This window comes from Haliotis asinina, chromosome 1 (genome assembly GCF_037392515.1).
Source record: "Haliotis asinina isolate JCU_RB_2024 chromosome 1, JCU_Hal_asi_v2, whole genome shotgun sequence".
Classification (NCBI taxonomy): domain Eukaryota; kingdom Metazoa; phylum Mollusca; class Gastropoda; order Lepetellida; family Haliotidae; genus Haliotis; species Haliotis asinina.
In genome coordinates this window covers 56,705,973-56,721,496 of record NC_090280.1, presented here as the reverse complement: position 1 = coordinate 56,721,496, position 15,524 = coordinate 56,705,973, and the positions used below count along the sequence as shown (strand labels likewise).

Here is a 15,524-nt window from a genome sequence, read left to right as displayed (position 1 = left end):
TAGTTTTGCATTGCTGTGTGTCATGTATTATGGAAACTGCTCATTATTATATCACCTTTATTTCTGTGATGGCACGCATGGACAGATGCAATATGTTGTTTTAAGCATGTGTTTGAATGTATTGTATGAAATATTGCAGATTTGATGAATATATGTGACAATAAAGCTGAGTTATTATTAACAATACTTGCCTGTTTTTGATATTATACAAGTCACTCAAAAAAGGAACAAAGATCTGCCCTGTGAATATCCAAGTATAGTACAGTCGCTTTACAGTTATCTGCACCAAAGTTGCATATGCCATAAATCAATCATGGCCGCTCTACCATAGGTTGATCATGGACACTGATATATACCATCAAAACAAAATAGGAGATATTCCATTTTATGAGCATTCAGTATACAATGACAATGTATATGAGAAAAAGTATTACATATCCATACATTTCCAAATTAATGGAATCAATGGTGACATTTTTCCTTACTTTCTCTTCATCATCTGTTTCCTTCATCATTTGCACGTTATATATCTTGTAAATTCAACATCCCCTAGTTTTTGTTAATGGTATATATCATTGAGACCAGGTTGGATGAACGTTAGACAGCTTTCGGACATTTTGAAGTAAGATTCTCATGGCATATTAGCTTCACATTAACAGATCTATAGCCCAGCCTGCCTTCATCCCAATGCATGAAATCACAAACGATGGAAGTCATTTAGATTGTGTGTGTGTGTGCAACCTTTAGGTCCGTAATATTCAAGCTATATGAAGGGCAGTGGGGTAGCCTCATGGTTAAAGCATTCACCCCTACAGCCAAATACCAGGGTTCAATTCCCAATATAGGTTGAATGTGTGAAGACCAAAATTTCTGAAAGTGGCATGAAACAACTCAACCACTCATTCACGCTACAGGATGGTGTCCCACTGAACCAAACCTGAACCAAATACAAGTAGTTGATATCAATAATGTCCAATAAGATGGAGGACAGCGACACTAAATAACCAAAGTGACAGAGCTTGACTGATTAATTTCGTCCTCCTTCATGACTAGCATCGGTTTCCTGGATGCCATATGCTTTAGGTGGTAGAGAAGAAGAAGAGCAATATGCCGGAGTAGGTGAGAGTGAGTATTGCTTAATGCTGCATCAGCAATTTTACAGCTGTTTGCAGTGAGAAAATGTCTTGTATTGCAAAGCACTAAAATATTAGTCCTATATCACATTCAAAGGTAAGAACATCTGAGAAAGGAAGTTGCTGTATTCAACACTATTCCAGTTATGTTACGGCATGTAAGCGCAATGTAGGCATTAGTGAGGATGGTTTTATGCCACTTTAAGTACAATTTCCAGCAATGTCACAGTGGGGTACACCAGAAATGGGTTCCTCACATTGAAACCAATATTCAGGATGATCGGAATGAGTGTGGAAAGCTGCTTTTAGCAATATTCCTGTAATATCACAGCAAAGAAATAGGCTTCACTCATTGTTCCCATTAGGGGAATCAAACCCAGGTATCTGTTGTGACTAGTGAATGCTTTAACCAATCAGCTACCCCCCCTCTACACCAGTGTTATTTCATCTCATAATCATAGGTTTCTGGTATGGCCTCTGCATCAATCATTCGCTGACAAGAAATATATTATGTCTGATTTAGCTACCCATGCCCTGGGCATCTAAGAAAACCTCACCTGTTTTCACACTGATGATAATACTCTAAACACTCACACCTGTTTTTTGTATTGGGGGAAAAAAAATAAAAAAAATCTTGTCACATGTCAATATTTATTCATATGCTACATTTTTTATATTTATAAAGCTCTGTACATTCACATCACAGCCTCAATTATTATGTTACCAGCAAATGAAACCACGTTTATAAAAACGAAACTTAAAATGACTAAAATAATTCCGAAACACCAACATTCTCGACACTGTAACATAGCTAAAGTCAACATATGAAAAATAGTGCCTTTGGGAATGGTTAAAAGTGTTTCAGCTGACACAAGCGAGTCATAGCTTAACTGTCTTCCTTGTTGTCTATTTATTGCCACCCTCAGCTTTTTCCTGCTACATAACAGCGACCTGTACATAAACAAGTCTGGACCAGACAATACAGTGATGGATATTGTGAGCAACATGATGAAACAAGTCTCTGAAACTGACCAAGTCATCAGTAAATAGACTCACAATCAGTTATAACCCAGGGACCATATCCACAAAGCGTTATCAGCATTTTGCCACATGTAAGCCCATGATAGATCGTAACACTACAAAGACTATGTGGATCAGGTCCCAGAATCCCACTGGGATTGAAATCTTTTGTATATACCTACACCATGGAAGTACATGAATTTCACCTGCTACCTTGCTAGTTGCTGCATAATACTGACACACTTATATCTAGAATTACCCTGAAACATACATGTACTTTACTAGAAACTAAGGCTGAGACAGGTTCAAACTGTCTAGACAGGTACTGCACCCCCTATTACTCTATCCTACCCAGATACCCATTATGTTACTTCCTGACATCAAATTTGAAAGAAATAGCAATATATTCTTCAGCTCATAGGCTAAATGGCAAGTGTTTCTATACCTGAACCATGTACTATACTGAAAAATACTGGTGAATGTAAATCATGTCTTTAAAGACAATACACACTTTTAATCATGACAGAATAACATATTATATTGTTTAATCTATATGTCACATGATCATTACAGGTCCACCCCATCCCAAGCATCATGGTTACCCATGCCAGGCCAGACAGAAACATACACATCATGGGGTGTAAGCCCCCCTGATTATCTTCTCCCCTTCCATTGTGCCCCCCTAGACAACTGCCCCCTTGGTTAATAGACCCCAGACAAATGCCCCCATCAAAACAAAACCACAGAAACTAAAAGTAATAGCTTTAAATTTTAAAGTACTATAATACAAAACAACATTCACACATTTTTTCAAAAAGTTTATAAATATCATTTCAATTTACATAAAAGGACAGATTGTGGGAGATGGCACTTAAAAATTCCAAAAAGTGTTATATTTTTCAACAACGTTCAAGTCTTTTGGCACTGTCACTGTAGGTATTTCGTTTGGGGGAGGCAACTCACAACTCAACACATTAAATTCAGTTTCACAATCCTATCAAGATGGAAACTAGTTTCTTAGAGAGCCAGTTAATCTAATGTAATTAAGTTGTTATCTTACTTAAGTTGTAACCTTAATCACTACTCAACACATGGTTGTGTTGATGGATATAATTTAAGATTGGGTTTAATAAAAACAATCCTAGAGATTGGGGGGGTGGGGGTGGGGACAGTCATCCTAGGGGGCAATTAGCTTAGCAGGCAGTTATCTGGAGGGCAGTTAGCTTGATACCAACATCATGATAGTTTAACAGGAATGGTGATGTCTGGATCTATGAGCTTTTTGTGATGTGCAACTCAATGACATTGTCCAAAAATGTTTTTATAAACTTTGCACTTTTACCTAATGGGTTCCTGACCTGCTTTCTGGAATACTAACTTTTCGCTCACACCATAAGACTGAGCTGGAACACTGTACATGTATATGGACTGTCTACTATGACCAAACAGCACAAAATGCATGTGTATAAATATACATGCTAGTTCAAATGACTAACTTCAAGAAAAAAAGGTTCTTAGGCATTTCCAAATGTACTGCAAACAATTCCAATAAAGCATATCTGTGTTCTACTATCAGTTAATTGATTTACTTCTAATTCTTAGAAAATATTAATCTCATTAAGCAGTAATTTGTAAATTTACTGTAAATTAAGTCAGGTAACTTATACCTGAATACACACTACAAATAACGGACTCGTACACTGCATGTATGAAATGTCCAATTACATATGTCTTATCCCCAGCAAAACAGCTCTTTCTAGGGTTTTCTATAATGTCTAAAGGTGACAATAATTCATAAAATTATCGATTGATAAACTGATGGGCATTTATATCCTAAATTTGCCATTTTCAAAATAAATCACTTCAATCCTTTCCATCAAATAATATTTTTCCTGCATCAGAATTTAACTGAAACTCTGCAAGAAAAGTTCCAGGTTTGTGCTGGTGTATTGTATGGACAGTTTAGTTGTTTAATCAGTAATGAGTAAGTATTCAAAGATTCTCAAACAGATTAAGACATGAAATGATTGAAACAATGATGACACCGTACCCTTTTTGAAATGTATATTTAACACTACCACCAGTGGTGTGGTCATTAAATTCAGTGAAATCAAGCTGAGGTCAACGTAATATTGTCAAAACGGCTGCCATGGCAGCCATACTGAATTCAAAATAGGTTTCTACAAACATTTACTAGAAATACATTTGCAAATCATATTCACAGAATATGAGCAGCAGAGGTCAGAGTAATATTGTCAATATGGCTGCCAATGAGGTCATATTGAAATCAAAGCAGATGTCTGCAAGCACTGATTAGAAATACGACTGTGAATCATATTCCAAGAACATGGTTTCAACATTTCTTTGGAGATGACTACTGATGCATGCTGGCCATTTTGTGGCCATACTATTTATTGAGTCTCTCTTCAAATACACTGAAATTACTCATTATGACTAGTGACTCAAATTTAAGTTTTTAAATAACTCACCAATTCATAGTTTCACTTTCAAGCCACCTGTGTTAAACCTTCTAACAATACATATTCAAAAATTGTTAACATCTCATTACCTAGTTAATATTAATCAACTTTAAAGAAGCATGTAAGAAATAATATTAATGATGTACATCTACAGTTCACCATTTCCTGTTTTCTTAAGGTTATTAATACTTGTTATTTCACATATGATAACAAAAGCTATTTAACATGGACTCTGCAGGCATCGGTGTGTAAAAATATAGATAAAAATTAAATGTGATCCAACATACTTCATTTGACACATTTCCAAACTATCTGTTGAATAAATACACACAATTAATGAATTAAAACACACAATGTTAAAATTATGCAGTTCATATCGACACAAGTCGCTACTTGTATAAGAGATACTGTAGCAGCTGATTTGAGCAAGCACAATTGAACCTCAGAAAATACCTATAATCATAAATACCTGGTCAACTTTTATCAAACTTTTCTTCAGATTTACCAACATTTTTTCTTAATATCAGATCCAGGCATTTACCTTAGACTTCTTAGATTTATATTATTCACCATTCATGAAAGTTGGTAACGAGTCTGGCATTACATTATTGACATCTGTTGAGATTTTATATAGAGAGAGAAAGTGTAATATTTGGAATTACATGAAGCCCTGGGGTCTATCAATGGCAGCAGTAAATCATGATGTAAGACATAATAACATGATACCTGATTGGTTATGCCATATAAAAATGCAGGGTACATATATATAGAATGCTTCAATTGATGACAGCAAAATGTTCATGACAGGTAATGTCTCTATATACAGTGCAAATATACATTTTGAGATGAACAGCAAATTATATTTCAGCCATCAAAATTCAAACTGGTACCCTACCTCATGATTACTAAAATGTGCTGTGGTCTAGCAGACTTCCTGTGATGATATACCTCAGTAGAAAGTATCATTTGTCCTACAATTTGAAACCAGTTTACAAAGAATTTTGCTACAAACTGGAAATGAATAAAACTGATAGAAAACTGTTAACATAGTGGCCATTTTTGTTTGATTCACACTTAGAGTACTTGTAGAAGTCCACAGCCAGAGCTGTTATTCATGTAATTACCACAAAGGGATAACAAAATTCGAGACTTCAACACAATTTTCAAAAGGCAACTGTCTGATGTCAAACTGTATGCAAATGGCATTAAATACTGATCAATAAATAGTCATCAGAACATCAGTCCAGCTGACAGCAAACAAAAACTTAAGCCATGGTTACCAGGAATAAATATACAACAAACTGTCATTATCTGTGGGGTTCCCAAGGGGACCAACAAAGTATCCAGCAATTGTCACTCATACTGTCAACCACTGGTTATAGAACCCTCATTTATCTGGGAGTTCTATATCCATTCTTCCTTGTTAAATACACTGGACTAATAAGCTAGCACAGCTTCAGTTTGAACCTGATTTGAATAGTGTGATAATTATAGCTATCCAATACTATGTCTCTACTTTATCCAGGATCCAAACTAAGTGCCTTTAGGCCAGACCAATGTTATTTCTTGTTTTATGGATTTTTATCCTCAGAAAACCCAAAGGCAGGAGGGGAAAAAATTAAAAATAAAATCACTAATCAAAGCAATATTTCATTTAAGTTCTCAAAGTATTTTACTTTGGGTAATTTATGAAGACTAAATGGGGCAAAAACACAATCTAAAAAAAGATTTTCTCTTCAGATTATATTTTTGGTCAATAAAAGCAATAGGATTTTATTTTTTGAGTGGGTAAAATTCACCTTTATTTTTCTTCTTATTCTTGAAAAAATACGGCAGGCGGATTCATAAAACAAGAAATAAAATTGGTCTGGCCTTAGCAAGCAATTTAATTTTGCTCGAACAGATCTGTGCAATACTTGTCACAACTACAATGTATAACATTACCTGTTATTACATAAACTGAACTGGAAAATTTGTACTTCTGGTTTCAGAAGGTCCATAGACGTAGCTCAGAGACAGACATTGGTCTTTCACCAGCTCTTCATAAATTCCCATCCTCTCATTATATAAGAATAAATCTAGGATAGAATAGAAATGAAACAAAATGAAGCTATGGGGCAAAGTCTGTGATATTTATCACACCAGAATGCATACACAATGCACAGATAGTCAAGACGGTAGTGTCCTTGTCCAGGCTTGATTATTTACAGGTGCCAGTGTATAGCAGGAACATTGCTGACATCGTCATAAAATAAGATTCACTCAGCTTAAAAGCAACTGATCATAATTCTGGGAACAGCAACGTCGGCAAGTTTCTGAAGACTTCAGTGAGTTTCAATACGTCGGCACTATGACGAAGACTGAGCATCATTGGTATAGATACTACCAAGGTGGTATTAATACCACTGTAAATGGAAACTTGTACTCCCGTCCTGGAAATGGGGATTGTCTGTAATCTGAGCCCGACACATAGGGCAAGTTCTTTCACGGTCGAACCACAGTGACACACAATCTTCACAGAACACATGCTGAAAATACAACAGGTTAGTATAATAGAAAATATTCATCTCCATGTGTATCAAACACATCACCAAACAACGTTAAGACAATGAAACTTTGTGTCAAATTTAAAATCCAGGCTAGCTGTTCTCGAAACGTTCGTAACCCTACAAACTTCTTAAGCCCATTCTTAACACATTGACTACAATCAAAGAATTATTAGGACTATGAACATTTCAAAAATAGGGGCCCATGTCTGTCATGTCTCCTATAGCCACATGAAAGTGGCCATTTCTAGTCAAGACTAATGCTGGTGTTATAGAACTAGCCATCAGCGTTCTATATCCCAGTGTAATTGGAAGACCATCTCAGACCCAGTATACTGACTCAAGCTCAAGCACTATGTTACAACTATCAGTCTACATTGTTGGGATATGATGACATTTGTAAAGTCAGCGAACCTGATCACCCAATGCCATCTTTTTATAACAAGAATGAGTTGCTGAAGGCCAATTCTACCCTGGATCTTCATGGGGGATTTCTGTTTATACATCATATGACAAAAATATATATTAATATCAAACAATAAGCACTTTACTTACTTTACATGTAAGCATGACTGGTTCCTTATAATCATCTTGGCATATTGGACAATGTTCTCCTCGATTTTTCAACTCACTTGGAGTCGGTTTCACACCAAAATTCTGTAAACATATCAGCAATTGTTACATTAAGAGATTCTTCACAGATCTGATTTAAAACACCTGGATGACCTATTTAACACTGTCAGCCAAAAAGTAAATTAAAATGCTTTGTTTAGCTTTTACCCTTACACTTTTGTTGCAACACTCAAAGAACATATAGCAGTCTGAGTCACCATGACTCCGAAAAGTAAAACCCCATGAGTAAGACTAATGCAAGTTATCAGGTTCTGAAACAAACATGTACATCTCACACCAGTAACCCATGGTAACCTGTGACAGTTCATTTTGGGATATGACTTTACCATTAAATACATGGCAACTTGAGCAGTATGAACAATCTCTTACCTGAAGTGATTACTGACATAAATCATACTCACTACTTGAACACGGAGTCTGTTGAATGCCTTGACCAGCTCCCGCCACAATCCCCATAGAATGCTTAGTTTGAAGACACCATATACAATTACACACAGGATGGAGAACCAGCGAGCTGACTGCTGATCATCAGACAGGAAGTGTATCCAAGGAATTATGGGTATTAGGTGACGGTAACATTGAGACACATGTTCCACAAACATAAAATATTTGCCCTGAAAAATAGAAAAAGTGATCATTAAGAATAAGCTATAATCACATCATTTACACAAAAATATGCTCAAATTTCTCCTTAATACTACCGAACTGCAAAAATAACCCCTAAGTCTATATCATACGAAAAAATACATCTTGTACACTAAATCTGAACACAACACATTTTTTTCCCAATTAATCATAATGACACAACTTTTAAACACTATCATACTATTGTACAGAGTGAGTAGCCCACAAGCATTTACAATTACTATGTCTCAAAGCAGATTTACTTTCAAATATTCATACTTTCAAACAATATATGACTGCAATATCAAAAACCATGATAGCTTGTAACAAAAAAACAGACAAAGTGATTTACAAAACAAATAACACTGAAAGCTGATATCAAAAACACTGCAAGCCCTGTTCTGTTTTCAGTCACCATTTCATCCTCCTCATACTCACCCTCCTTTTGTGGGGTAGACACCGTAGAGGCACCATGGCAATAAATGACTTCAGTATGACTGTGGAAAACTTGATAATGTAGTCAGTCAGTAGAACTATCCACAGCAGTGTCCAAATGTCTACCTCATTTACATTAGGCATCTTGAACAACAATCTGAAACATCATTCAAACATCTGTAAGAAGTCAAAGATCAAAAGATATTTTTCTCTGGTACCCAACAATTTCCAGACCAGTTTTCAAATATGTGATAAAAAACGTTTTATGTGTAATATAGGTTTATTTGCTGCTTTTTTTCAGTATTCCAGCTTGTCACAGCATGAAGCATATGACATTTTTTAGATTACACTTTCTCAGTAAATTACAGATTGCATCTGACCAGTTCTTGAAAAGCATCATGTACTTATCACATGTTGGAGGATGCAGCTCTGAGATGTTGACCCCTTCAGTAAAAAAATGGTTAAGACACCAATCAAAGTAGACAAACTGGACCAGACAAACCAGTGATTAATATTATGAGCATCCATCCGCATCGTTCGGGGAGGATGACTATAAATTATAACCATACTGAATAAAACAGCACTTTGGTTATCTACAAACAACTTTTGTGCCATAATTGAATTGAACAGTACTTTAAACACTCTGGAGTCAATGTGTCAGTTTCATAGTTTCACTGTTGTTTAAAGCTGCATTCGGTCCGTAAAAAAGTGTGGATCTGACAATCCAGTGATCAACAGCATGAGCATCGACTGAGGTATGCTGCATGATGAGTGAACTCTTAAATAACCACTGGGCTACCCGAACGCCCTTCTAATTCACAAGAATCTGACTAATGCAGTACTTACACCTTCCATATATTTTGTTCTGAGAATGCATAGTAGAGTATGGCTATGTTAGCTGTGAGGAAGGATATTAGCCACAGAGGCTGGAAGACTCCCCACAGAGCTCGACTCTCCTGTCAAGAGAAAGAGAAACTTAATATCCTAACTAACCAAACTGATCAAGAAGACAATGTCACAAACCATTTGTTTGCTGCTACTTTCAATAACATCCTATTCAACAAATCTACTGATAAAACAATCTCTACTAGATTAATGGGGACTATTTAATATTCTTGCATTGATATTACTCAAGTATAAGCGATAGGTGACAAATTCTATTGACTGAATTCTTCTCAACAAATTTTGTTATTGACGCCGAACTCAGCAATATAATAACTATATGGCGGCGGTATGTAAATAATTGTGTCTGGATCTGACAATCCAGTGATCATAAGCATGAAGATTCTTTAACATAAATGGGATACGACAAGATCTGTCAACCAAGTCAGTGTACCTAACCAACTGATCCTGTTAGTTGCCTCTTATGACAAGCATGGGTTGCTGAAGACAAATTCTAACTCTGATCTCATATACTGATATTAAGGATAGTTGATTAATCCATTACAAAATCAACATATAGGAATCAGTAACATTCCTCACCCTCACTGCAGTCTGATGTATGAACTGTACAAGTTTCATATTTGCGTAATAAAAGGTTCCACCCAAGGCAAAGAACACCAGTAATCCTGAAAAAAACCATTAGGATATCAGTGGAAACATTCTTGAAACCCTTTTAACTTGGAGTTTTTACATTTCTCCGAGCAAGACCTAATGAGTTGAGTAGCAGATGAAGTTTAGCCTTCATATATTTGAAATGTTCAGTGTTCAACATTCACCTACAAAAATTCAAACTTTATCATGGATGACAAGAATCAACTACACAGCTGGTTGAAGACAGGTGCTTTATTTGATGGTACTATGTTGGTGTGGAATTTCTGACCATATAGATTTAATGAGCATTCCTTTGCCTTTACAAAAGCAGAGTTGTTCTCGTCACTCTATGGCTGGACTAATGCTGATGAGAGATGAAGCAAAACTCAACTTTAGCCTTTCGTAATGCACTTTCATACATCACATCCAACAAGTATATGTACGACTTTTGCTTCTACTATTGAGAGAAAAAATAGCAGGGGTTAAAAATATTTTTGAAAGTCACTTGCCACAGGACAAGTGACTTCAAGAAAGTAACTTTCCTTACTCATTTTTCACTTGCCCTGATTTTTATGACATAATCATCATGATGTAATTATGAAAGAATAAATCAACATGGTATGTTAAGTGGTCTGTTTGTTGGGAAGTGATAAATAGCAAAGAAAGATAACTCTACTTTATTATCATTATGAAACATAATAGCTACATTTTTAGCAGATATGACATGAAATCCAAATTTATATGCAGTTTGAAGCAGAAATTATCTAGTAGTCCACAGACAGTAAGATACCATTTTTTCAATGCCCGAAATGAAAACTGACTAGTCCCAGGCATTGGGCGATGGGATTTTTGAATCCCTGAATACTCCTGCTTAGTAAATGTTTGGGCAGCAGTGAATTGACAGTCAGTTCAGGATGAGACTGTTGAAAATATAGTGATTTAATGGTAATGAGGATATGAGGCTTCCATTCTTACCTAGTCTATGGTCATACATCAGTTTCATGAAAAGAAGCACAAAGAAAATCCCACACTTCTGGAACCAGAGGAGAAACGGTCTCCAGTCATTCTGCTGAAGCTCATTCAATGGATTCTGATTGTCTGCCATAATATTATGGTTTTGGTTCTCATCTTGCGTTGGTGCCATGTGGGCATGGCCATGACTGTGCCCATGTCCATGACCATGTCCATGACCATGTCCATGACCATGTACATGACCATGTCCATGATTATGGCTGTCTCCATACATTAGGTGCTGTTGAGGGTGAATAGTTGCTTGGGAATTAATCGTTCCCAGTGACGACATGTCAATGACAGCTGATGGCTCTGATATCACTGATGCTGACAGTCCTGATGCACCTGTAGTGTGTGATGATTGTTGGAAATGGGGCAAGAAGCCTTGAGCCATTGTTGTCATGTTTCTCCCAAGAGGCAAACGATTCTGAATCTGAAGTGGCATTTGAAGATTTCCAAGACGAAGTGAAAAGTTTTGATCTGAATTTCTCCTACTGTCATCCATGTTTGGATTCTGCCGTGAGTTGTCTTCATTCATAGCTGATTCATGAAGGTACTGGTTATCTGAAATTGGGCAGAAGATTGTTTGAGCATTATCGTCATTATATACTTCACACAGTCATCATATCCTGGTGTTACGTGTTTAATACAATGTAAGACAAATACATAATTTTTATCTGAACATCATTTAAAGTTTTGATTTTGCTAACCATGAGTGATAATTAGAGAATATATACTTTGATAAAGTAACAAATATCCAAGGCTTGCTGAGCATATTTTCACCTTTATCAATGATGTTGACATAACTGATTTCAGTAGACACAAGGGTGAGATTCTATTTATCATGCAAAATCATTCTTCATTAGTTTTCAATGAAAAATGTATCTCTCTGAACACAGCACTGGCATTAGATTTGCAGTGCAACGATGTCATAGCATTGTGACATCATCAAATTCATGACGTCAAAGCATTGTCAGGGCATTGTGCAAAATCTACTGTCAAAGTGATATGTCCTAGGAGATATCATCTGATCTCACACACGCGATATCTCCTGTGGAACACAGTTTTGGATAATAAAGATATATTCATCTATTTCACACAAAAATATAACATGTTTCCCCCCAAAATAGCACTGATGACATCATATTGGCGAAACTAGTTGCCACATCCAGGTATTTTGTATGTGTTTTTGACGATGAGCCATACTTTTCCCTCCGCACAGTGTTTCGATCACGCGGCTTCCTGTTTTATACATAACCTGTCACTAGCAGACGACTGATCTTACAGAATTTTGTTATACAGGCAATTGATTTTGCATCTGAAGTGGTATTAATGACCTAGGGTAATTTATATTGATGTTTATTAGCTCTTAACTTCCAAATTTCAGTTGTCAATATACAATGTCTCATGACAGGAACTGGGCATCCGCACTACCGATGAAACTGTTTGTGCACTCCGATCACGCACATAATCCCTGATACAGCGCTAGCAATGCAATCACTGAAATCACCAGAACTTTGAATTCATCTCACTTGGGATAAATACTCAAATGATGGCTTGAGGTCAAGATGATGCATTTTTATATATACATTACAGTGACATGTTTTACACTTAAATTAGCAATTAGCCAGAAAACAACATTCTAAAGTATCAGAAAACTGTTAAAGGAATAGCATAAGCAATTAACTAACAACAAAAATACTTGACAATAAAGATTATTGTCATTACTTCACAGATTCTACTAAAATGGGAAATAATCAAATTGTACAAAGGATGAGATAATTATTCAGACTCGCATAGTGTCTCGGGTTTGGCGTTATGAAAAGTCATATGCCAAAGCCTGTTGGTCTATTAGTAAACACTACGTCACTCGACTAGTCTAGAACCTAATATCAGTTTTACTGATGTATGGTCGTACGGTTTGTCAACGCGCATAAACAAACTTATACAACAGCTATATAGTTTACCCCCATAAACTACTCTAGAAATATTAATATTCACACAGAAATGTCAAAATGGTTGTACCAGTATTGTTCCGTCGTATGTTTTCAATATGTTGTAACTTCCCGTTGAAATTTCTGACACCTGTCGGTGAATCGTCTACATACACGACGTCGTGTATATTGTGGTACAATATACACGACTGGATAATTTCCATCACCGCTTTGCAAGACGCGCCGTGATTGGTAGATTCCTTTAAACTGGTTACAGGCCCTTGTACCGCCGGAGGACTAGCTTTATAGTAGGTGGACCTTTTAGGGTTATTTTAAGCAGAGATCTTATAATATTATTATCAATTATACGGTCTCTGTTTTAAGGCATGGTCTTCCCCGTATTTTACCACAAGTTACGAATCGCTGTCACGGACAGTTGTTAGCGGAATGCTCATATTGTGCTAATATTCTGTAAGAATCGTTTGCAAAATCAGTTCCGCGAATACCAAATTAACTTACTTTCAATATTTATTATTTTTTTCAATATTTCGTTTTGTATGACTTTGATATAGCAATGATAAACGGGTTCGAAGGACAAGTCCATTCAAACAGTCTACAAACGCCTGTTGCCTTTAATTTATGGCATCGTTACTTCTATTTTCTTAAGTGCATAATGATCACAATCATTCTTGACAATGATTTTTTGTTGCGTTACTAAAATGACATAATTTTAAATATACCTACTCTTGTGTTGTGTTTTCTATAAGTAGTGCTGTGGTTACTTCGAAAATGGGAATAATTTTCTTTTGTATGAATCAGTTTACAGTAAACCAATGTAAAATTATTGATGAATAGAGAATCTCACCCAAAGGTCTACTGATACCAATTATATCAAGACAAGTTGATAAAGGTACAAATATCCGATGCTTGCAAGGGATATTTTTACTTTTTTTCAACGATTGTTGATAAAACTGATGTCGCTAGACACGAGGAGGAGATTCTGTTTATCATAAAAATAATTCTTCATTAGTTCATTTAAAAATATTCTTCTCTCAACACGGAACTAGTTCAGTGTTGAGAAAAGAACATTTTTAAATGACCTAAGCGATATCGTAGTATTGTGACGTCATCAAGTTCATGACGTCATATCAATGTCCGGGCATTGTACAAAAACTGCTCCCAAAACGATATCTCATAGGAGATGTCGTTTGATCTCACACAAGATATCTCCTCTGGAACACAGTTTTTGATGATATAGAGGATATTATATATGAGTGCCCATGCCATACTATGTTTACGACTCGAGTGCCTAAATATTGACATTTCCCGAGCAAAGCGAGGAATATACCGACATTTTGGCAGGAGTGTCGTAAACATAGCATGTCATGGGCAGCAATATAATATTCTGTTTATTACCGAAGTAAAAATAGAACCAAATCTACTTTCAAACAGGGGTTGGCTACCCGCCGTCGTCGCACGTAGAACGCAACGTCACAGAAGAACCGTGCCCGTTGCCTTTTCAGAGTTATATCACCTAACACATATATAGCAACTGTTTATTAAAGGGTCACGTGCTTTGAACAGCAGTACAATAAAATAAGAGAAAACAAGTTATAACAACATTGACGCACGCATGCACACAACCATGCACCCTCTGACCCATAGACTATCCCACGCGTACGCTCTCTCAACTACACACTCTCACCTACACACTACACACTCTCTCATCCATGCACTCTCTCACCCATACGCTCTCTCATCGCCCATACTCTCTCGAGCACATACGCTCTCACACCTACACGCGCTTTTACCAATGCACTCTCTCACCCATACACACTCTCACCCACACACACTCCCATCCATGGACTCTCTCACGCATACACTCTCACCTACTGACTCTCTCACCCATGCACTCTCTCACCCATTCCCTCTATCACCCATACGCTCTCTCACCCATACATGCAATCAAGCATTTACACACATTACCAATAGGTAATCACGCACTCATATACACAATCACAGGCTTCCACTATCGGTTTACTCCAATAAGAACATTATCACGGTGGTTTATTCCCTATCACATTATCATTGATAAATTACTTATAGGTTCCACCTACCCCGTCGACCTACCCACCTACCCAGTCAGAAGCCGACTATAAACATCCAAAACCGTCG

The 15,524-nt window shown here is 36.5% G+C and overlaps 1 protein-coding gene across 1 annotated transcript; it reads right to left on the bottom strand.

Annotated features, from left to right (window-relative positions):
- Positions 1–1,767: 1,767 nt before the first annotated feature.
- On the bottom strand, positions 1,768–13,511 carry LOC137294685 (E3 ubiquitin-protein ligase RNFT1-like). The gene is made up of 8 exons (XM_067825762.1): positions 13,441–13,511; positions 11,380–11,979; positions 10,354–10,439; positions 9,718–9,827; positions 8,875–9,028; positions 8,214–8,426; positions 7,735–7,836; positions 1,768–7,161 (listed from the first exon to the last, which is right to left on the bottom strand). Exons 2-8 carry the CDS (start codon positions 11,951–11,953, stop codon positions 7,030–7,032), a joined length of 1,371 nt encoding a protein of 456 aa, XP_067681863.1. The 5' UTR covers positions 11,954–11,979; positions 13,441–13,511; the 3' UTR covers positions 1,768–7,029.
- Between the last annotated feature and the right edge of the window lie 2,013 nt (positions 13,512–15,524).